Here is a 24,739-nt window from a genome sequence, read left to right on the forward strand (position 1 = left end):
AGTGACAATTTCTTGTGCATCTTTTAATATGGGAAATACATATTCACTCCGTATTCTATTATAAACTATTATAGTTACATGGAAGCCAACCAGACGTCCCATTTATATTTTTAGAAGTAGACACTAAGGATAAATTCCAGCAGAGTTCCTTCTTAAACAATCCAAATGGCCCGAACTTTGCGTTAGAACTTTGGTATCTGCCTAGCATTGTTTGAAATCCATGACTCACAAACGCCAGGGCATGGAATCAGACCAGAAAAGAACAGGTGAAAAGTTGTTCCTAGTTGTGTTACGCAGGCGCATACAACTCCCGTCACTCACCCTGCAAAAATCAACAAATAAACAGTGGCGCCGTATTTCATATTCTGTTGCGTACCGTTCGCAACGCGGCCTGGTTTTTGTAGTTTCCACGTGGAGACGGGCCAGTGTATTAATTCTGGCTGGGGAGGGAATAAAACTACATTTCCCACAAAGGCGCGGGGGCGGCCTCCGGTCGGCTTACGTCATTGCTCCAACCAACCAATGACAGCTCCGGGCGGCAGTGAGGCAAGCGCCGTCAGGCGCCAAAGTGGTTTTTTTTTTCTTTTTTTTTTTTTTTTTTCCGCCGAAGCCGAGCGGGTGCTGCTAGCGGAGGCGCCATATTGGAAGGGACAAAACTCCGGCGACAGCGAGTGACACAAATAAACCCCTGGACCCCCTCGTTCCCCCAGCTCTAAGGGCCGCGATGTTGTACCTAGAGGACTATCTAGAAAGTGAGTGGGCGGCGCTGGCGGGGGCCGCCGGTGGGACCGGCGGGCGGGAGCGCGAGTGGACGGACAGGCGGGATGGCGGGAGGGAGGGGGAGGCGGGGGATGTTTCTTTCTCACGGTAACTGGCAGCCTCGCTGTGGGCCGCCGTCTCCCTCGACCCCCCCGACGCACGCACGCACGCAGCGACGTAGGCGCGTCCGTTCGCCGTTGGCCCCGCCCCTCTGACGGACTCTCCCTTTGACAGTGATTGAGCAGCTTCCAATGGACCTGCGGGACCGCTTCACGGAGATGCGCGAGATGGACCTGCAGGTGCAGAGTAAGTCCGCGCGTGTGCCCTTGTTCGCCGCGCGCTCGGTGCCAGCCTGCCTTGCCGTCGACGCCTGCGCCTCTGCTGTTTGACTGTCGTCCCGCTCAATGGCTAGTGCAGAAGGAGTTGTCAAAAAGAACTGGCGATGATGAGTCTTGCCTGTTCTTGCTGGCTTCCCTCGATAGTTTTCTTTTGGCTTTTACAAGAGAAGGAAGCATTAGGGCACACGTGTTCCTTTCTCGAATTTAGGACTGTGCAATAAAAATTTCTATACCTTCATGGAGAATGTAGATGTATGTTTTAATGCACATCGGCATCAATGTTAAGAAGACTTTGACTTAAGACTTTATGTGTAGAACGTAGATTTGAGCGTTCATATTTTTGTTAAAGTTCATTCTATTCAAAATTTAAGAGCAGAAAACTCATAAAAGCACAGGTTGTGTGTAGTTCTTTAGAGACCCTGGTGAACTTGGAATGTCGGATTGGAAAAGTTACGCTTTATATAATACATTCTCAATTGTCAACAGCGTGGTATTTTCTCAATCAAAAGGAGTAAGGGAAATAAGATTTTACCGTAAAGCTTTTTGTCTGCTGCAATAAAAATTTTGGCTTTTCTTCTCTCAGTGATAGCTTTGTAGTCCAGTGACTTTTTCCCAAAAATAACCTTGCTCTTTCGTAGAGCAGTATTTAGTTTATGTGATCATTTTTTTCTGTGAGGTTTCCTTAAAGAGTTTATGATTCAGAGAAGGTAAAAATCAGTACCTTTGGAGATGAGAAGGTAAATACTTACAGCAAAACTGCACTTCAAAACAAGAAAAAGGTGCTGAGTACCAAATTTATGTCCATCGTGCTCTGAAAGAACCTCACATACCTTCTCCCTTTGTGAAATGAATATAATATGGCTCTTCCAACTTGTAGAGATACTATATTAAAAATTAAGAGTGTGAAATGAAATTTATGATACAAAATTAAAGTGTGTAATCAAGTATATATTATTGGCTGTGTTACTCCTTTTGTTTGGAGAAATATAGGTATTGCTTAATTAAATAATATTAATGGCTGACCCTCATGGGGTTTATCCACAGATGATATTTCTTGATCCCATGTATCCAAGCTATGTTTAGGCCATAGCTAAAATGTTTCTTGTGCTGACAGGTTTTCTTAGAAAAGTAGCGGTGAAGGAAGATCTGGGTTTGGATGTGTGATGGAGAGGAAAGGACTATCATGGAAAGAGATGAGAGAACCAAACATTCCAGAGTGTAGGAGTCTTGAGGTAGATAAGAACCGTCCTTCCTACCCCCTGGCCTCTCTGGCCCCCCCACCACACACACTTCCAGACCCCTTATTCGTGCTTGTGCTTTTCTCAGCCTCCTGTCCATTTCATGTGGCGCATAATACAAGGTGGTGTGTGGTGGAAGCCCCTCCTTCGCCACCCCCTTCTATTCCGTGGATTGTAGTCTGGAAGTCTGAATCATGTGTTTCTCTAGCTTGCTCACAAAATTCATTTTAACTTTAATGTAATTGACGTGCTAAAGTAGTGTTTTCTACAGGATAAGCATGAATTTTGATGTTAGATAGATATGAGTTCATTTTAGGGCTTCACTAACTTCCTATTGCCCTTTATTACGTTCCCACTTCTGAGGGATTTTTATTGTCTGTGAAATGAGAATCATTTGAGGATTAAAAATAACACATATAAATTAGAACACATAGTACTTGATACAAAATACACATTCAACAAGAGGTAGCTGTTATTTTATACTTTATCATTATAAATTTTAAAATCTCATCTAATGTGGACTTGATCATATAAATTTTAAAGTTGCATTTTTTAGCAAACATGGAATGAGGTAACTATTCTTGGCCCACTTCAGGAAAAGTTTATCTAGAATAAATAATATAATGTATTAAATGAATAAATGATTGTACCTACTACCTTCAGTCATGATACGTGATGATGGGGATGCTTAATGCCATAAAGCAAGAAGTTAAAATGTTTTTATCAATTTTTCGTATTAAAAGAAATGTGAGGATTCTCTAGTGGTACTTTCAATAGGAAATTGTTTTGGCACACTTGGCTGACTTAATACCATTAGCTTTTGACCCCAAGGCTTATGCTATTCAAAAACCATGATATAGAACCTATCTATATTGTTGACTACTTTGACCATTGGAAGGAATTTTGAAGTGACAACAACACAAATAAACTGTCAGTAGGGGAAATTGCAGCCTTTTTTGCTAAGGCAATTAGGGCCTCATATATTTACATAATTAAAGCATGACGTATTTAAGTTATTCCTCAAGTCAAAGACTATATTGTCAGATGTTTTTCCTTTTCCTAAATCAAAGCATTTATGTTCAGTGTATGAATTTGACTATCTAAATATGAAATGTTTTTATTATGTTGTAGATGCAATGGATCAACTAGAACAGAGAGTCAGTGAATTCTTTATGAATGCAAAGAAAAATAAACCAGAATGGAGAGAAGAACAAATGGCATCCATCAAAAAAGTATGTTCACCATTCTGGATCATTTATCAGTAAATACGGGGGCCCTCTGAGAAAGATAATTTTCAAATTAAATAGTTTTCTGGGTATCAACATGAGGGAAAGTTATCAATGACTCTTTAGGATTTAAATAATTCATTGCATTTTAGAGCTCCAGGTATAGGAATTTTAATCACTAAAACATTTTGGTAATTTAAAACATTGTTTCAATAATAATGACTTTTATTAGAGAGTTACAGAACCATTAAAAACGTACATTTTTTCTTTTAATTTGTTTTATTCTAGTTATAGGTAATTAAAGTTGCCTTGTCTAGAGATATACTGTCCTCTGATTTTGGCCACAAACTGGGGTGAAAATAAGCAGAGCTTGAGGCTTTTTTTAATATATATTTTTATTTAAATATATATTTTAATAACATAAATATATAAAAATATTTTTTATGTATTTTTTATATATTTTACATATTGCTAGGTACCTAAGTTGGTGTAATGACAGAAGAACAGAATCTTCAGAGTTGAAAGAAACCTTAAAAAGTCTTTTAGTTTAAAACTCCAAATTTGTACATGAAATGAGCCTAAAAATACAGAATTCTTTGAGGTTTTGTTAGTTTTATATCTGTGAGTAATAATGGCTCCCCCACTCACAGCCTTCACAGAATTGTTCAAGGATCAACTGAGAAAGAAATTTGAAAACTATCAGTTTAAGAGTAGTTGTGTTATTTATTTTACCACATGGGGGGAACATTATTTCTGTTAGGAGAAAAAAATTTCAAAATCTCTAATAAAATTGGTTCTGGCTTGGAGGATACCTGGAGGAGGCCCAGGTGTGTGAGGGTAGGCAACACATGTATACATCCCAAAGTCATTCATCAGTGCTTTAACCAATTAAGTGTTTGATGTAGTGCAGCTTGGATATACCCTGAAAAGTCTGGTACTTCTTGGAAATTCATAGAATCCTTTTTTTTAAAAAAAATAATTTGCTTTATACTGAGCAGAAATCTAAAGTCTAGGTTGAGTTGTATGAATTGATACCTAACTTAAAATGAGAGTTATAAAACAATTGGAAAATAGGGACGTGCATGTCAGAATCCTTTCAATAGTTGTACTTCTGTAAAAAATTTTTAAAAATGGAGAGTGTGAATGTTCTTTAGAAATTAGATGGATCTTAATTGATATCTTTTTTTTTTTAAAGAAAAGAGCTATTCATTAGCTCACATAACTTTTACTCATATGGAGGCTAGATTTGGAATGGTGTTTATTTTTATTTATATCTTTTCTAGGAATTCTGAATGTCTTCCTTTAATTCTTGGCTGTTGTCCTTAATTTCTAATCTACCCCATCCCCACCCTATCCCTTACTGGGTTTTTATTGCTGATGTGGGATGACTGACAGTGACAACAAGGTATGATGATGAAAATGCAGTTATATGTCCTGGATACACATATTTTTAAATTATTAATTTATTCTTGAAATGCAAATGTTTTTCTTCAGGATTACTATAAAGCTTTGGAAGATGCAGATGAGAAGGTACAGTTGGCAAACCAGATATATGACTTGGTAAGTAAACTAATGTGCATGTTATGCCATAAGTACTTGACTTATGGATTATGTTTTAAATTTTGTTGGCTTAAATGTAGTAGGAATAACAGACTAAAACTGAGGTGTTGCTCTCTTTATCCCATTTAATTTGAGAGTTCTGTGTCTATTGTTTAGTTTCGTTGCGGAAGAGAGTCAGAGAGTCCACAGTGTTAGTTAATAGGTCAAGAACCTTACATTTTAGCCAAATCTGCATTGCTATAAGATTGTAGTTGATGTTAGGCTTTTTTTTTTTTTTTTGACAAGAATAGGTGTTTAAGTTTATTTTACTAATCCTTATCTTCTTGAGGTAGTGTCTTTGCTTGCCTAAGTCATCCTGAGATTGTTTCTGTGGTAAAATGCACATAAGAGTCCTGTGTTGACCAGAGTTCTTGGTGGTCTGATTAAAAAGAAGAGGAGACTCATTTGAATCAGTGTTAATAGATAGTACTCAACTATCTATTAAATGATATCAATAGATAGCGTGCAACAACTGGCTCCAGTGGCAAAGATGTCTGGGAAGCACTAGATTAAATAAACTTTAAAAAACGGTTCTTGTCATAGTAGCATTTCTTAAAGATTGAAATCACCAAGAAGACAGATTTACACAGTATTTCTCAAACTGGTATACTTATGGTGCTCTTTTTTATGTAAAGCATATTCTAAAATACGTACTTTAAGAAATACTCATTTTGGTTTTGTCTCAAAGCAAGTTAAAGCTGAAAACAAATGCTCACTTTTGGTTTACTTTTGCATATAGATTTCATATCTTATTTTTATAGTCTTGTCTGGATACAATTTTATTACTGCACAAGTGCGTGCAAATATAAGTGTCATTGGCGAGCAAGACAAAGATCAAAGGTACATACCACATATGGTATGCAGTATAAGTGCTATACTAAACTAGAAAACATTTGTTATTTAATGCCATAGAAAATGTTTAATTCTTTTTATATGGTGAAAATATTTTAATGGCTATAATAGCCTAGGCTTTTTTGTTCGTAGAGTTATTCTAAAAACAATTTCATAAAAGATATTGCCTAAAGTGTGCTATATCTTGATTTACTGTGGAATGAAAACAACCAAAAAGTTCTTAATTGTTTTGGTCTTGAGTTATGTGTATAAACATGGAAAAAGACGTTTATATTTGAATCCAAGACTAATTTGTTTAATAACGTTCTTCTGTATATTTAATGACTGTATGTATCAATCTTTATTGAGAAACTACTTGCTTTTTAAATCATATAGCTCTTGGTTCTGATCTTTTGTTTATATTTTTTTACTTTACTGCTTTTTACACCTTTATTAAAAATACTTCATGCATTTAGAAAAAATATATCTAACGTAAATATATGCTTTTTAAGTATGTGTGCGTGGTGTGTGTATCCATCTGTTATTTATGAACCACACTGTTCATCCACTCTGTGCTTGGTATGATGGAGTTTTACCTGGGTATAATGGAGGAATAAAAACTAAATACTGTGTATGGCTTCTGTCCTCTAGGTGTCTGCAAACTAGTTGGGAGGACATGCCCACAGAGTAAAGTGAAGAGGCTATACAGAAACATGTAACAAATAAAGATTAATGCAGCTGAATATTAAGGGATATCTGGTGAAAGACCAAACTAAATCCCGCAGAGTTAATGTTGATTTCTTAGAGGGTGTGTATGCATTTGTACAGAATTTATTGAGAGGCTCAGGGGCCTGGATTAGGTGTTGTATTGAGGGAAAAACATTTCACTCAGAGATAATGGATAAACATAGAATGAAAATAAAAATTAGTAAATTCTTTGAGGAAGATAGATTACTTAGGCTGGAGAGTAAAGTAGTAAAAGGTGATGTAATAAATTTAATAAAATGTAATAAATGTAATGAAAAGCAGGTGTCCATAATGGATCCATACAGATGTGAGTTCAGCCACTTCACGAACAGCAGAACTTTGGAAAAGTTATTTAATCCCACAACCTGTTTTCTTATCTGTAAAAAAAAGTATTAATTTGTGCCTTAAGGGGAATTTGAATCTCTCTCTCTATTTATAGCCACACACACACACCTATATAGAAAGAGATAGATGTATATGTGTAGATCTGCCTATGTATGCACACAGTGCTCTTAGCTTGGCAGGTAGTAGGCCCTCACTCCTTTAAAGACTCACTCCATCTTATTTCTCTAACTGGAATTTTCTACTTTCCTGAAGCCATTGCTTCCCTTTCAGCTCTACCAAGTTAAACCTGTTTTTTCCCATTCCCTCTGTTTCTAGGACTGCCTTTTGTTTTTTCTTTACTCTTTTCCTCTCTTTTCCCTTCCCTTCCCTCCTTTCTCTTCCCCTCTCCTTCTCTTTGTTGTGTTTTTCTTCTCCCCTCCTCCTCCGCTTCCTTCCCTTTTTAATACTCCACTGCTATTTCAGGTGACCATAATATTCTTAATATAAAAATCTATCTTCTTTGGGACTTAATGTTAATCACCTGTATTATCCTTTCACCTTTGTGGATGTTCTCAATCTCCTTTTTGGATGTTGCTCATAATGGCTACTGTTCCTCAGGCTTCTGTCCTTGACCCACATTGTTTCTTACCCTATTCAAGTGGGTCTCACATAGAGGTAACTCTCTTCCCATTTTCTACCCCAGCTCCAGAGGCAGTAAGACCAAATACCACATGGTGAAAAACTGTTCTATCAAATGCCAGTTTTACCTCCCTCATCCCCACACACACCACCCAAGTTGAAAAACATTCCTCCAGTATTTTTCTGTGTGTATTTTTAGCTTTAATGATTATATAATAATTATTCCTCAAGCTCAGACTTCTCTGAGTCTATTTGTCTTATCAGAGAATTCCTAGGCCCTGGAACTCAGTGTATTAAAACTTAACTCTTAGCCTCTCCCTTTACTTCTTTCACTAACATCACTTATCATGAATAAATAATTATTCAAATGTTAAAGACAATTATGCACCCTCCTTGTGCTTGGTTGGTGTGTGGCACCATATTGCCAGAGCAGCTTGTGGTGTCAAACACTTTATACAAGTAATTGCAATCGAACATAAGGGAATTATTGACTTGTTCAGTAGGGAGGTCACTAAATGGATTTACTGTCTCAAATTAGTTATGCTCCCTGAAATATCAACAGTAAACATCTGACTGAAAGTCTTTATAAATATTAAACAACAATTAATTTCCTGTAACATTTAACATTAGAATTAACATTAGAATGCTGCATGCTTCAGAGGTGAGTGGATGGGACATAGTATAAGTATAAAACTACAGTAATTTTTATTCATAGGTCATTTGCCCGATCTTCTGTTTATATAATTCTACATATTGGGAGAGTATAACTTTGATCCATTCAGTAAATATTTATAGATCAACTCTGAGCAGTCACTGGTGCTGGATGGCCAGTAATGACACGGACAGGTAATGAATACAGGCAAACTATTAAAGATTATTTTAGATTTTGATAAGTGCTATGAAGGAAATAAACGTTGCAGAGAGAAGGGAAAAGAACGCATAACTAGGGGAGGCTGTTAAGAGTATAGTCAGGATGAGTGTAGTCTAAGAGATGACATTTGAGGGGGTACTTGGAAAATGAGAAAGAGCCAGCCAGGTAAAGAGCTTAAGGAGGAACATTTCAGACAGATGATGTACCAACTGCAAAATCTAAGGTGGAAAAGGGCTTCACAGGTTGAACCAGAAAAGAAGCCATTGTGGTTGATGCGTTGTGAGAGGAGGAGAGTGGTGTGGGAGGAGGCAGACAGCAGCAGGCACGCACATACAGGGCCTTATAAGCCAATGGAGTAGTGTGAGCTTGATCCTAAAAGTAGTGGGAGGCCAGTGAAGGATTTTAAGCAGGGCAGTGAAATACACCTTAGAGGAAGTTGTATGTGTGCCTTTGCTTAAACATATTACTATGCTAATTTCAAGTGAGTGTGTATTATTTTTACAGATTGTAATATACAATAATTTTGTATATAATTGTGTTTGATTTCTCCCCTCAGTGTTTTATACCGCATGGTATTTCGTTGTATTATTTTTCATTAAAATATTTTGAAGTCAGTAGTAAACTTTCTATTCCTATGACCAGCACTGTACCTCACTGTACCAGATTGCCTAAATATCCACAAGGGCAGAAATCTGTAGAATTAGTTCAATAGAATAAACTGACGATTTATTTCAGTAGCTGTTTTAGTGAAATTTGACTGAAAGAAAAAATTTATCCTATTAAAATAATTTCCTCTAGAATCCTGATACTCATAGTCATTAAACATTTATTTGTGTTCCTCAGCCAGATGTCACTGTCATAAGGCCATATTAGATTACAATACCTAATAAAGTTGATTTATGTATACTCTGATAAAAGTTGTGCTTTTAGTTAATGCTTGAATGATTTTAGCAGTCTCTTACAGTGCTCAATCCCCTTGAACTTCCTTCTTTTTTATATCCTAGCCTATTCCTGAGATGATTATATTTCAGGCCCGCATTTTAGCTATAAATTTGAGAATTCTTTATCTGATACTCTAATTAAGGAAATATATTATGTGAGTTTGACCTTTTGATTTGTCTCCTATCCTTATTGTCTTTTGGAAAGATGATTAGATGTAGTTTATGTGCTCAGGCCTCAAGTATCTGACTCAGCCTAAAGATGGATCAAATTTTCATCTAGTTTAAATATAATTCAGAGATGTGAAGAATCATTTTCATGACTTGTCATCAGAGAAATAATTTGCCATCCTGGTTCTTTTTTCTTCCTCCAGTTTATTCTCCTTATTCACTATTACCAGATCTTTTCACAGATAGAAATTTATTTCTTATTGCTGTGAATTTCAACTTAGAACCTGATAGACTGAGTGCTCATTCTGAAAGGGCAAGCTAGACATCTAAATTTTAGAATTTGACAGGCTTGGAAGCCATAAAATCATGTAGGAACTTTTAAAAAGCTATATTTAGTTCAGTTTGGGTCTATTAGTGGCACATTTTAAAATTTGAATATGGGAAAACTAGGAGAGTCAAAAGGGAAAGAATAAAGGATTACAACTATGCAAAAATGTGAAAGGATGAGGATTTTTTGTTTGTTTCATGCAGAGGGGTCAGGTATGACTTAATTTTTTTTTTTTTCCCCGAGGAAGATTAGCCCTGAGCTAACATCTGCCAGTCCTCCTCTTTTTTCTGAGGAAGACTGGCCCTGAGCTAACATCCGTGCCCCTCTTCCTCTGCTTTATATGTGGGACGCCTGCCACAGTGTGGCTTGCCATGCGGTGCCATGTCCGCACCCAGGATCTGAACCAGTGAACTCCCAGACGCCAAACGTGTGCACTTAACTGCTGTGCCACCAGGCCGGCCCCTTAAATATTTTTATGATCATGAATTTGTTAACAAATAATGTTTACAGAATTTCTTTTGTGTCTAAGGAGGTCAGAAAAAAGATAATAGATTTAAACTTAAAGCAATTATGATTTGGGGTTGTGGGATAATAAAAAAACTTGTGGCTGGCATTTACTGACATTAATTGGGGAACAAATCAATTAGACTCTGTGGTCAGCCTTGTCTTAGGAATTGATGGTTAATGGAAAATCTCAATTGGATCAGTACCCTCTTTACTACTATAAATCACTTGTAATGAGTAGGTTGTTTGTGGAGGGGTGGGGTAATTTAGGTTTTTGCTTTGCGTGATACCTGTGGGGCCATTGTGGTGATCAGCTAGAATAAGTGCTTTACCTATTCAAAATCAAGTGGGTAGAGGAAATGCACTCGATAGGTTTCGGTCAAGGTCAATTCAGTTCTTGCTATGGCTGTTTAATACTGTTTAAGTATCCTTCGCTTCATAGCTTAAGTTAAATCTTGTGGTCAACTTACTTTCCAGCTTCTAATTTGACTTAGTAAAGCAGTAGTGAATCTAAGAAAAACAATTCTCATTGCCTAATAATTGCTTACAATATTGATCAGTTCATAATCCTTTTTACATACCAGAAAGTGGAAATGATTGGAAGTTCTGTTACAAAGCTTCCCACCACAATGTGATTAAGACTTTTCTGTCTTTGTGTATTTTAATTATGTGTTTGGGTTTTAGAGTTATTAATTCTTTGGGACCCATTGCTTTTTCCGAGCTATCTAGCATTGGAAACTCCATCATTATTTTCTGTGCTCTCATGTGTGATAAACCTTATCAATACTATCTTTACTGCAGTGAAGCAATTCTGAAATGCAGGGGTGGAGTGAATTAGGGGAAGGTGTCTGGTGTCTTCATCTCACCCCTAACCCCCCCCAACAGAGATTCTAACACTCTTCCTGTCTATATTATATGTACCTAAAACAGGCCTCACCATACTTTGCTTTCTTTTTCTCTGAAAATGCTGTTTGTCTTCCTGATTCTATGTTTTTAAATTATTACTCCTTCTTTCCGTCTATTTGAAGACAATCCATTCTTCACCCTTTAACTCAATCATGCCTCCTTTGTGTCTGCCACAGCCCAGTGTTATACTTTTTCTTTCTGTGCCACTTCTGACCCTTTTCAGCTGTTGCTCATGTGTTACATCTAGGGTATATATTGTTTTAAAGCTTCGTTATGTTAAACATCTTATATAAATCTTGATTTTTCAGTTAAATTCTAATTCCTATGAAGGTGAGGATTCTCTCTCATTCTTTGTGTATCTTCCATTTAACCCAGCCCCAAGCACATAATAGGAACTCAATATTTATTAGTAATATAATTGTAGATAAGAAAGGTGATGTGGAGGATTTTCATTGCATTAAATTGTCTTGGAAGTTAAAAAGGAGTATTTTTTCTGATTTCCCTTGAGATTAAATTTTGACAATGTAAGAGATTCTTGAATAACTGAGGTCTGTGTTCACACTTTATTATTGGAAGGGAGGTTCCATTAAAGGATGCTCAATTACCTGCAGGTTCTTTGAATAGGAGCCAGTGTCCACAATGTGTAACCTTATAGGATTTTAAATTTGTAATTACACCTTCTGCCAAGCTTTGACAAATAACTTGTGTGTGAAGATGGAGGGAAAATTGGGCTTTAACTTATTGAAAAATCACAAACAAACACCCCAGTGGTTGCTGTTAATATACAAAATACAAATCATAAGACAATATTCCTTTTTTTTTAATTTAAATTATATTTCTCTGAGTTAAAAACAATTACAGAAGTTCATAGGGCAATGTTAGGTACAAATGATAAGCACAATTTATTACAAATATATCAGTGTTAAATCTCATTTCTGTAATTTCACTTATGAAATAGAGACAGTAATAACCTGTCTCAAAAGATCAGAGTGAGGGCTAGAAAAGATAGACGATCTAAGGCACCAAGTACATTACCTGGCATCTAACACACACAAATTGGCTTTGGCTACTTTTCTCCCCTTCTCCTTTATTTTAGATACACATTATTTAATTGAAAGTCTTATTTAATTTTTTTACCCTCATGCTGTATGGTAAACATTTTGATATTTGTAAGAAAGTTACTCTTAATTATAACAGTGATCCACTGGGAAACCAGAGTTTGAAAAGAGCTGCTGTGGATAATATAACATGAATATTTTTCAAAGATTTCGTGTTTTTTGGTTTTACTTCAAAGTAGCAAATTAGAAAAAGTATTGAACAAATCTTTAATATTAACCTTAGAAAATACATTAAGACTCATTGCTAGTTTGAGGTGTCCTGTAATTTTCTGAAAGCAGTCAAAAGATGTCTAGGTGAATGACAAAAAATTTTTTGCCATCTTTACAAGGGCAGTAGTGTTACAATAAAACATTTTAACTAGGCTCTTTAGGGAATGGAGTTTTCTGGCTAAAAACCCCTTTTGTTTCAACTGTTTACATAAATGTTTACAAGTATAATGGTCCACTTTCCTGCCTTAGAGAAATGTATGTATAGACTATAGTAGCCTCTTTGTTTGTGGACTGAAGATCTTTCACTCCTCATTCTAAATAACACTTATTACGGTATGGCAGTGTGGCTGGCCTTGTTATAAGTAGGAGGAGATTAGGCTGAAAGTAATCCCGCACTATGAAAAGTTCCCAGCCCTGCTGTACCCCCTCCCCACCTCAAATCCCTCACGTCAGTTTTGCTTTAGTTTTCATATCTCACTTCTTCCGGACATCTAACAAATTGTGATTCTGGTTTCTTAAAACTTAAAATTTGTTAAAGGTGACTTGGGAGATTATTTAACCTAGCACCCTCATTTGATAGATTAAAAACCTGAGGTGTAGGTTAATTGACTTGCTCGAGGATACAAAGAAGTTTCACTAAAAGAAACAAAGATTTAGGTTTCCTCGTTAAACTGACACTTTAATAGTGTCCCAAATTTTGGTGGTTATCTTTGATCTTCTTTGAAACAGGTAGATCGACACTTGAGAAAGCTGGATCAGGAACTGGCTAAGTTTAAAATGGAGCTGGAAGCTGATAATGCTGGAATTACAGAAATATTAGAGAGGCGTAAGTAAAATTTACAGTTTTCCATCAATGTTGGACAGTACATATGCAAACACTGAGGAGACACTTGTCCCACAGAGAATTCTCAGATGCTGTACTAGGTGGATGGTGGTGACTGGGTTGGATAGCTTGGACCCCAGCAATTGGAACTAAGAGAGATAATGCAAGACATTCCACTTACTCTTTATGAAAATAGCATATTAAGTCATTCCATTATTAAATATGCCTATGTGCTAGTAAGGTTAATGATAAGAACAAAGATTTAAAGAAATACAACTATCTAGAAACAAGCTAACCATCTGTCATTAAAGATATTGACTTTGCCCTGTCTATTTACACACTGAAGCTTTGTGGAAGGTTATTTATTCTTCTTAAGAGCTGCCTCAAGGCTTTTCCTCAACTGTATTCCTAAGAAAGATTTTCATTGGTTCCACAGCACATCCTCTCTTTCTCAAAGAAGTGTTTCTTAAGCTTTCCCTTATCAGCAAGGAGCCATTCTAATATTTCTTTGCAAGCCTTGATTTGATATCCTGCTATAATTTATCCTTATCACTTCGTGGATTTAACTCAGGAGACTTCCCAAAATGGAGATATGAGCTCTGTTTCTTTAACCCATTTAGCATCTCTTCCAACCTAAATAGGTTATGTCCATAAAAGTAGATAGTGTCGTGCTAAGCCCAGAGTAGGCACTCACTCAACGTTAGTTGAACCAAATCAGTATTATGGCTGATTTCTCCTCAAATTTAATTAAAGGTTCCAACATGTTTTTTTTCGCTTGGTGCATTTAAACAGCAAGAACATGTACCTATTTCTACACACAGATGAAGGGTTTCTATAGAGTGTGTTAGGTTATGTATCTCTGTTTATGTACTCACTAGAAGTCAACTAGAGAAGCAACCAGGGACAAATCTATCTTGGTATCCATAGTTGCATTTTTGTATTCAAAAGTATATCCAGCACTTTAGATGATCATCTAATTTATTTGTTATACTTCTATTCTGGGGGAACCCTATTTGAGAATATTAAGTATTTTGAGACAAAATAAAATATTCTATAGCTGCTTTGATTTTTTTGAAATGCTGATAATAACTGTAACAATTCATGCCTATTCAGTACTGCAGGAAGGTTAATGAAGCATCCTCTGTAAGGACACAGACATATGAACCTAAATCGGATCAAGTTATAAAAACTGCTCTACCCTGGGCCCTGCCATAATTTCATCTCAAGGGATCAAGATAAACCCATAAAATTTCTTTAAAAGTATTTTAAAGTTTCATGGTAGAGGTTCTATTTCTCACTTTTCACAAGCAAAATCCCTGCCTTCTTTTAGGAAGTCTTTACTATCCTATGTCATTTTAATGACTAGAGAATTTTCTTTCATGTAGTAATGTCCCATCACCTAATACTTTAGGATCTCCCATTAAAAGGTTCTAACTCAGCAAAAGTAGGTTGAGTTTTTGAGATCTTATCAGTAATGGAGTTAAAATATCCGTTCATCCACTTACGTGGTACCCACTGGCATGAATTCCCTAATTAGACATTAGCATACCTTCAGCCCTTTTGTACTTAAGGTGAATATTGAGAAATGGATTACTTACTGTTTAGAGAAAGGATGAAATTGGCTCAGGGTGCAGTTGGCAGTGAACCCTCTAACATGTCTGGCTAAAATGATACAGGCATATGCATCAGAACTTGCCAGTCCTCTGCTGGGTGAGGGTACACAGTGCCCATAGTTGGTTGACATGTAAGTTTCTGTGGTGACTTTTAATGGTGGTGTATCTCTGTGCCTCTCTGTTGTAGGATCTTTGGAATTAGATACTCCTTCACAGCCAGTGAACAATCACCATGCTCACTCACATACTCCAGTGGAAAGTAAGTTTGGTTTAGTGCAGCTAAAACTTTAAATACAGTTAAAACTTATTGTATTAACTATATATTCTCTTTTATTAGCCTTACACAACACATTGCTTTACACATTGAGAAGCAAATATCCTTCCCTTGCTTTCATTTTGTGAGATATACTTTTTATTGCAATTACTGGCAGGCTTATCTTCTTCATCTGGGAGAAGCATATTTGATTTGGGATTAGTCTGTTTTCCCTGGAATGCATAGGGGAAGAATGTATGGTACTAATAGCAACATTTATTCCATACACACAGATAAGTGATTCTCTCTAGAGAGTGTTATAACCAAGCCAAATAGTCAACTACTTGATGGTGAACTCTTTGTCTTTTTTTATCTACTTCTCCAGTGCTTAGACAACTGTTTGGCATATAATAAAGTTTCAAATGATTGGTGAGTTATTGAGTAAGTGAATCCCTAGTCAGATGGCTGGCTTGCTAGATGACTGTATTGGTGCATATTTTGACAAATCAATTGGATATGAAAGAATTTTTGATTGAAAACTATTCTCAATTGTAGATTATGTTTTGAAAACAGAATTCCGCTTGTATTATATTTGAAACCATAGTGCATCATGGGTTATTTTCAGTACTTGCTCCTGAGGTTTTTTTTAAATGTCTAAGCAGTCTGCTCCTAAAAAACAAGTGACACAGAGTTCTTTTTGTCCTGTCTTCTAAGAAAACATAATGTTCTGTATGCCATGAGGAACTCAGATCATAACTATACTGGTTTATAACTGGATGGAAGTATTATGCCTTGTCTGTAGGTCTCTGAAGTTTAAAAATACGTGAATTCTTTATTTATATTCAGAAAGGAAATATAATCCAACATCTCACCATACGACAACAGATCATATCCCTGAAAAGAAGTTTAAATCTGAAGCTCTTCTGTCTACCCTTACGTCAGACGCCTCAAAGGAGAATACACTAGGTAAGTTTTTAAATATGACTGCTTGCTTCTTCTGTTTGTGTTAAAATGAGGGGAAATGAAAGCATTCAGGATTAATGAATCATACAAATTCTTTTTCTGGTTAAAGTCTATGTATGGAGGAAGAAGAAAAATGAAAAACGTGACGTGAAAATTTTATAGTGATAATGAAAATTTAAATTTCATGATTATACTTGTGTTGGGAAATAAGGTATTTTAAACTCACTGACATTATGTTCTTTCCAACCATTTTTATTTCTTCTTTAATTCTACACAGGTTGTCGAAATAATAATTCCACGGCCTCTTCCAACAATGCTTACAATGTGAATTCGTCCCAACCTCTGGCATCCTATAATATTGGCTCATTATCTTCAGGAACTGGTGCAGGGGCAATTACCATGGCAGCAGCTCAAGCAGTTCAAGCGACAGCTCAGGTAAAAAGGAAAAGTTTTGGAAATAGAATGTTACATTTTGTCTAAATCATTGGCCAACTCTAATAGAAACAATTAGATTTGAACAAAAGAATTTTCTTACATACAAAGTTTCGTTTTTAAATCACAGTTTTATGATACCCAACATTTTATTTAATGAAATGAATATGCAGAAATTACCTGATTGACAATGAAACGTAAAAAATAAATTCATAAGTGGCCTGCGAATCCCTTCTTGTGATAATTGCTTATGATGCCCCTGTACTTGACCAAAAGCCCTAGTACCTGCTGAGACAATACTTCATCCTCTCCACCCGTTCCAGAGCAGTCTCTGTAACCTCAGAACTCAGGTTGCCTTGAGTTTGTTCACTTCTGTACAATTTATCTATATTCCAAATTAAGTTGCCCATCCTATAGTTACTTCATAACTGTGTAAAACCTGATTTTAAATCTTTATAGCTTCAATTACAATGATGAAAATAATAGTTTAAATAAAATAATATTGGATAAATCAAAATAACGCTGTAACTAGTAAGACTTGAAAATCTCTATATATTGATGTATATTAATAGTATCAATGAATGTCTGTTTAAGATGAAAGAGGGACGAAGAACATCAAGTTTAAAAGCCAGTTATGAAGCATTTAAGAATAATGACTTTCAGCTGGGAAAAGAATTTTCAATGCCCAGGGAAACAGCTGGCTATTCATCATCTTCAGCACTCATGACTACGTTAACACAGAATGCCAGTTCGTCAGCAGCCGACTCACGGAGCGGGAGAAAGAGCAAGTGAGTCTCATTGTTACAGTAGCCTGCACCTTACTGAGTATGGTCTACTTGGCATCCAGCTGGGCTTCCGTATATTAAACAAAAGCAGCTTATAATCGATCAGGGTGAACTTTGGGGCAGGTGCAAAGACGTGACATTTTCATTCACACTGCTATTCTTTGAAGGGGTAAAGTCTTTAAAAAGTGTTAAGAGTCTTTACACTTTTAAAGATTTTTTAACTTAGATTAAATTAGATTTGTTAATAAATTGCTTCTGTTTACTTTCTTTTGTTCATTGCAATAAGCCATTTTATGGAACTTTTTTCACTTATAACCCATATATTTATAAGTCATGTATTTCAAGGTAAATTAATGCATAAAATACAAATTACATCCTGGGAATTTTTTTAAAATAAGATTCTTCATTTTGATTAAGAGCAAGTTGTCTTAATGGTCTCATGTCCCAAAAATTGAAATTATGGAAATTTTGAATATGACACTTTTAGGATGATTTTATGAACTTTAAAAATGGAAACTTAACAGCATTTGGCACCATGTCTCCCAGATATCTGCATCTGCTAGGTGTTTTTACATAGTGAAAGCTCAAATGCTAGGCCAAAAGAATTAATTACCTAGTAATTGTATTATAATTTATTTTTTAATGTATTGTATTTTCTCTAAGTAAATCCCTAAAAGAATGATCAGTGTAAAGTTACCACAAAAGTGCTAAATATCTTAAAACTTAATTCATCTTATTGACTCAAATTTATTGTAACTGCTGATGATAAATTTCTGTATTTTAAAAATTCATTAGTGTATTTTAAAATTGTGAATTTTAACACTCTGTTTCCTGTCCTACATAGGTAAGTGTTCACATGTCGCTTGATGGTCATGATAATTTTCACCAAATGCTTGTGTGTATTTGTGTTTTAGATTTTGATGAAGGGTATTCACTTTGCTTGAAAATATACAGAATGTCTGTAAGGTAGCCATGACTTATATTAATTCTTAAAAGTACTACCTGTAATTTATGTCAGGGTAAGTAGTGACTGATTAGAAAATTATTTTAAAAACCTTGAAATATTTTGAAAGAATTTTCTTTAAACACCTTTATTCTGCAGAAAACAAAAAATCTCAAACAAAAACCATTATGAAAAATGTTACTCTTTGTTGCTCTAAACAATTGTGTTTTCAAATCTGTTTATCTGATTTCTTCAACTTAGTGTTAAACATTACTTTATACATTTGATGTCATTTCATTTCTTACCACTTATTCAGGAGGTGTTCTCAGGTAGCTTCTTCTGGATGCTAAGCAATAAAACTGGTACTGTCATTTCAGAAACAACAACAAGTCTTCAAGCCAGCAATCATCGTCTTCCTCCTCCTCCTCCTCCTTATCGTCGTGTTCTTCATCATCAACTGTTGTACAAGAAATTTCTCAACAAACAACAGTAGTACCAGAATCTGATTCAAACAGTCAAGTTGATTGGACCTATGACCCAAATGAACCACGGTATTGCATTTGTAATCAGGTAAGAGTCTGGGATATGTCTATAAAAGCATAATCTGAATAAACTGGGAAAAAGAGAACTATTTCATTTTTTTAAGTGCTCTTTTTGCTCCACTTAAAAATACCCTTGCTTTTTGGTATATCTTCTCCTGATTCTTATAAAAATGACACGTTTGCTATAAATGTAAAGAGTATAAAGAAACATGAGGTCACCCATACTATCAGCCCTCAGGTATAACCTGCAGTTAAACATTTTGGTGTGCCACTACTGCACACCCCACGTTCATATTGTCTTAGTCAGCTCAGGCTGCCATAACAAAATATCACAGACTGGGTGGTTTAAACAACAGAAATTTATTTTCTCACAGTTCTGGAGGTTGGGTAGTCCAGGATGAATGTGCTGACTGATTCTGTTCCTGGTGAGGGCTCTCTTCCTGGCTTGCAGTTAGCTGCCTTTTTGCTGTGTCCTCACATGGTGGAGAGAGAGCTCTGCGATCTCTTCCTCCTCTTTTAAGGGCACCGGCCCTGTAGGATTAGGACTCCATCTTTATGGGCTCATTAACCTCTGTCACCCCCTCACAGGTGCTGGCTCCAAATGCAGTCACATTGGGGGTTAGGACTTTAACAAATGAATTTGGGAGAGGGACACTAATATTCAGTTCAAAGCACATATGCACACACATATGTACACCGTGTGCGTGTGTGTGTATATGAATTTGACAGTTGGAGTCATGGTGTATTCTTTTATATAACTGGCTTTTTTCACTAAATCATGTATACCGAACATGATTTTTCTTTAAGGTCATTTTTTTGCTTCTCACAGTTAATCTGTTATACTGTGTACTGTAATTTATTTCACCAATATTTAGCTATAGATTATTTTAGGGGTTTTCATGTTTTGAAATTACAGATAACATTATGATAAGCATTTTTTTATGTAATCTATTTCATACATCTAATTTTTAGGATATTCCTTTAGAAATAAAATTAGGTTGTAAATACTGGTAAAGGCTACTAAATTATCTTCTAAAATTTATTACCAAAAATTGATGAGCGTACCTGTTTTCTAAACCCTGTCCAACGCTGGATATTATTCTCTCTTCAAAGCCATGTACCATGAGGCTAGCCCCATGGCCTAGTGGTTAAGTTCAATGGTCTCCGCTCTGGTGGCCTGGGTTCAGTTCCTGGGCGTGGACCTATACCACTCATCAGTGGCTATGCTGTGGCTGCAACCCACATAGAAAATAGAGGAAGATTGGCAACAGATGTTAGCTCAGGGCGAATCTTCCTCAGCAGAAAGAAAAAACAAACAAACAAAAACTATGTACCAGTTTGATAGTTTTGTATCAAAACTAGTACTGATACTGGACCATTTGCACTAGTACTGATACTGGACCATTTGCACTAGTACTGATACTGGACCTGTTTGGCCATTTTGGTATCTTTTATGAATTGACTGTTAATGATGTTGGCTGATTTTCCTATCATTTATGTCATGTACATTATAAATATTTTGCTTGGTTTAGTTTTTTTTAATGCTAAAATTCCAATTTTATGTAGTAGTGACTGTCAGTGTTTTTCTTTGTGAAGTCAGCCATGGATTGAATGCTTAGGAAGGCCTCTTCCCCTTTTCCTTTCATAAGCGTGTATTCTGTTTCTTCTAATTTTTACATGATTTTGTCTAGCTCTTGATATGCTTCAGTTTCTTCACATTTAAATCTCTAATCTGTCTGTCATTTATTGTGCTTAGTGGTGTGAATTTCCAATCTAATTTTTAAGAATTTGCCATTTAATGGGGCTGGCCCCGTGGCCGAGTGGTTAAGTTCGTGTGCTCTGCTTCAGCTGCCTGGGGTTTCGCTGGTTCAAATCCTGGGCGCAGACATGGCACTGCTCATCAGGCCATGCTGAGGTGGTGTCCCACATACTGAAACTGGAAGGACCCACAACTGAAAGTACCCAACTGTGTACCAGGGGGCTTTGGGGAGAAAAAGGAAAAATAAAATCTTTAAAAAGAAAAACTGAATTTGCCATTTAAGAGTCTACTAGTTGTTCTACTGTCACCTGATAAACCTTTTTTAATATCAATGATTAAAAAGAGAATATCCTGGGGCTGGCCCCGTGGCCGAGTGGTTAAGTTCACGCGCTCCGCTGCAGGCGGCCCAGTGTTTCGTTAGTTCGGGTCCTGGGTGCAGACATGGCACTGCTCATCGGACCACGCTGAGGCGGCGTCCCACATGCCACAACTAGAAGAACCCACAACGAAGAATACACAACTATGTACCGGGGGGCTTTGGGGAGAAAAAGGAAAAAATAAAATCTTTAAAAAAAAAAAAGAATATCCTGACAATAAAAGTAGATTACCCACAAAAGAGCAAAATCAGATTCACCCAAGATTTCCCCACTATAACACTAAAAACTAGAAGTTGATGGAATGTGTCTGTAGAGCTTTGAGGAAGAAATCTGAGTTTCCCCCAAAAGTTATTACCCATTAAAGTTGTATTTCAAATGCATAGAACTATATACAGATGTTTTTACTCATGCAGAGAATCAGAAAATATGCCATCTGGTTAACCTGTCTGAAAAATTATTCAGTCCCTTGAGAACTTAAATGAATTAAAAAATTGCAAGTTGTGGTACAAATTGCTGGTGGTAAACAGCAAAAAGAAAAATGAGAAAGGACATATAATAAATAGGTAATAAACTTAGAAGTTTCAACGAAATGGACTATTGACTGCAAAAATATAAATGACCTAACAGGACCCAAGAAAAAGTAAAAACTTTAAGTAGGAAAATAACCAAGAAAGAAACTTAAAATTTTTACAAAAGGAACCACCCACAAAGGTGCCTCTGTGAGGGGTTTAGAGGGCCAGTTCTTTCAGACTTTCAAAGAGCACACAGTTTCTGTGTGTCTCCTGCTGCGCCCCTGCCCAAAAAAGTCTTTTAGAAGAAAACTATAAAGTTTATAAAACTATATACCCTGTTTCTTAATGCAATTGTATATTCAATGTGTTTTCCTTTATTTTCTAACAGTATCATAAACAATTAATTTGGATTTAGATGCTTGTTATATGTCATAATAAAAATATTTAATTTTCTTTTAACTAGGTATCCTATGGTGAGATGGTGGGCTGTGATAACCAAGATGTGAGTATTAAGTTTTTCTATTTAGGAATGAAAAAAATCAGACATTATTATTACTTGAATATTTTTCTTATTCACTGTCTCTCAGTCTAAGAAAATATGTATACGGTTATGTTGATTATGTTATATTAATGCTAGAATATTCCTCTCCAAAATAGGGTAGTGTTCTTTGTGTTCCCTATTTTAACTTTTAAAGCTAATTTTATGGTTTTGAGTGCAGATTATATTTCTCAAAAGGTGTTACGTTGTATGAAAATTAAAAATACCCTCTTCCTTCTTTGCTAAAGAGTCTTGTGTTTACTAGAGTCCAGTTCACTTATCACAATGAAGAACTGGAACTTTAAAACAATACATTCTTTCAGGAATAATGATGCTCAGGTGAAGGGTGGGAATGTTGAACATCTACTGTGAGATTCTTTTCCTCCCGTCAGTGTAGTATTTCCTGCTGTACTCTGCAGCGGTCTGCTGATAAGAGCCACTTCTGATATAAAAAATAAAGGAGATTTGAAAGAAATTAATTCCTATTTCTGTTTTATGAAGCTTAATTTTGGCTAGAGATCTGTTTTTAGTGAATGTTGAGAATATTTTTGTCCAGTCGTTTTCACTCCCTCCTTGCTTTCATATAGCTCCACCCCCTGTTGTCTGTCTTTTACTCCAGAGCAGTAATAGAGCCCTGAGTTCTTTAGAAGTACTCAGAATCCTAAGGTTAATACTGAGAGTTTTAAATTTTTGAAACAATCTGAAGATTGAGAAGAGTTGGCTTGGTGCATTACAATTTGTACTTTCCCTGAGCTGACAGAGTCCCAACATGTTCCCATAGATGGAGAAAGACGTCTCTTCCGCTTCCCTCTCCAGAATCGCTTGTGGGCTGTTTGTGGTTATTGCAAAACAGTAGTGCCCAGCCATTTCAAGAACACCACTGGAAACTGTCTTCTGGGGCAGTTAGTGAAAATGATGCTTGAGACTTCTGTGAATACCCTGTCATACTCTCTAATCCCTCTCATTCCCAGTTGTGCTCCTCTGAGTGCTAAGATTTTCTGTGGAGGTGTAGAACTGCTTAATTTGTTGCAGAGTGGAATACTTTTCTCTACATATCTAGGAAGAGAGACACCCAGAAAGGAAACCCAGGGTGTCCCTTTATATCTTTAATTACAGCCAACGTATTCCACTTTATGAGGGAATGAATAAGGCTGAATATTAAATAAAATCTTTAAAATACACTTCCCTTCTATGTGAGAGAGCCATCTCACTTCTTATCCTTGAAAGCTGGTGTCAACTTACTGTCCAGCTTAATGAAAGTTACTGAATTTTACTTCATTATTTTGGATTGTGAGAGCAGATTACATGAACCTCAGAGTTAAAAAAGATGCATAGTGTCTGTGTGCCTCCAATTGCCTCATCTCTGAAACTCATCGGTTGGACTAAATGACCTGTAAATCAGCTCTTAGATCTAAAAATTCTATTTCCATGAATCTAATTATTAATATTCAGTCTACTGGGTATATTTTAATATACTTCCTAATCTTTGGAGATACTAAAAGCTATTTCTTCCATTTTGCTTTCTAGTGCCCTATAGAATGGTTCCATTATGGATGTGTTGGATTGACGGAAGCACCGAAAGGAAAGTGGTACTGTCCACAGTGCACTGCCGCGATGAAGAGAAGAGGCAGTCGGCACAAATAAAGGTGGTCATTTCATTTGAGGAAGAAAAAAACTTCAACTAAACATTTTATATAGGACTTTAAAAAAGAAGAAAAGAGAAAGAAGAAACAATGCATTTCCAGGCAACCACTTAAAGGATTTACATAGACAATCCTATAAGATCTTGAACTTGAATTTTAGGGTTGTATTTTAATAATGTAAGTAAATTATTTATGCACCCCTGGTGTGCTATGAATATTATTCCAGTTAGCCTTGGATTCTTTCAGTGGCCAACATATGCAGACATTTGTACTCCTCAACCATTTTCTCAAAGTAATGGGCATTCTATAATTTAGACTTCAAAGAATTCCAACGATGAAGATTTTAAGCAAAGTATTTTATATTCGACAGGTATGTTCTGCTGCATGTACTGTACTCCAGAGCTGTTACGTAACACTGTATATAAATGGTTGAAAAAAAAAGTCAGTGCTTCTAAAAAGAATCGAAGATAATGGTTTTTTAAATGCCTTTATAATAAGCTTTGTTTCTTTGTGAAACTGAATTCAGCAGGCTGAAAGAAATGGTTCATGTGATAGAGTGGGCTGGTGTCCTCTAGAGTACCTGGGTACATAAACAGAAACTCCTGTAGGTGAAAACGAATCTGTGCCATTAGTCTTTATATGTTTCTGCATCCAGATAGTGCAGCTCACGAGGGTGGGAGGGGGAGGGGCCGAAGGGGAAAGGATGTTAAAGTGATACATTTTTATACCAAATGTGTTTATTTTTTTGTGCGAGTAATCCTTAAAATTGGAATTGTATTAGGTGTTAAAATAAAGTTTTTAAAAAATTA

At 36.1% G+C, this 24,739-nt stretch overlaps 1 protein-coding gene across 4 annotated transcripts; it reads left to right on the top strand.

Annotated features, from left to right (window-relative positions):
* Nucleotides 1-513: 513 nt before the first annotated feature.
* On the top strand, nt 514-24,739 carry ING3 (inhibitor of growth family member 3). 4 transcript variants are annotated; one of them, XM_070616402.1, is made up of 13 exons: nt 607-752; nt 994-1,065; nt 2,212-2,329; nt 3,467-3,567; nt 5,056-5,121; nt 13,477-13,573; nt 15,371-15,442; nt 16,283-16,402; nt 16,677-16,834; nt 17,426-17,619; nt 18,937-19,129; nt 22,213-22,251; nt 23,815-24,739. In XM_070616402.1, the coding sequence occupies exons 4-13, from the start codon at nt 3,472-3,474 to the stop codon at nt 23,929-23,931; spliced, it is 1,152 nt and encodes a 383-aa protein (XP_070472503.1). In that variant the 5' UTR covers nt 607-752; nt 994-1,065; nt 2,212-2,329; nt 3,467-3,471; the 3' UTR covers nt 23,932-24,739. The 4 variants fall into 4 exon arrangements, 3 of the variants coding, with proteins under 3 accessions (XP_008520003.1, XP_008520005.1, XP_070472503.1); XM_008521781.2 differs by lacking the exon at nt 2,212-2,329 and having other exon boundaries at nt 514-752; XR_011539243.1 differs by lacking the exons at nt 2,212-2,329; nt 13,477-13,573 and having other exon boundaries at nt 549-752.

This window comes from Equus przewalskii, chromosome 4 (genome assembly GCF_037783145.1).
Source record: "Equus przewalskii isolate Varuska chromosome 4, EquPr2, whole genome shotgun sequence".
In the NCBI taxonomy this organism is placed as follows: domain Eukaryota; kingdom Metazoa; phylum Chordata; class Mammalia; order Perissodactyla; family Equidae; genus Equus; species Equus przewalskii.

What these genes read in the sequence shown, in the direction of transcription:
- ING3 (XM_008521781.2), top strand. Translation starts at nt 725, where the DNA reads ATGTTGTACCTAGAGGACTATCTAGAAA. An exon ending in AAATGGCATCCATCAAAAAA is followed by an intron (nt 3,568 to 5,055) that starts GTATGTTCACCA and finishes GTTTTTCTTCAG; the next exon opens with GATTACTATAAAGCTTTGGA. An exon ending in CAGTTCAAGCGACAGCTCAG is followed by an intron (nt 16,835 to 17,425) that starts GTAAAAAGGAAA and finishes TGTCTGTTTAAG; the next exon opens with ATGAAAGAGGGACGAAGAAC.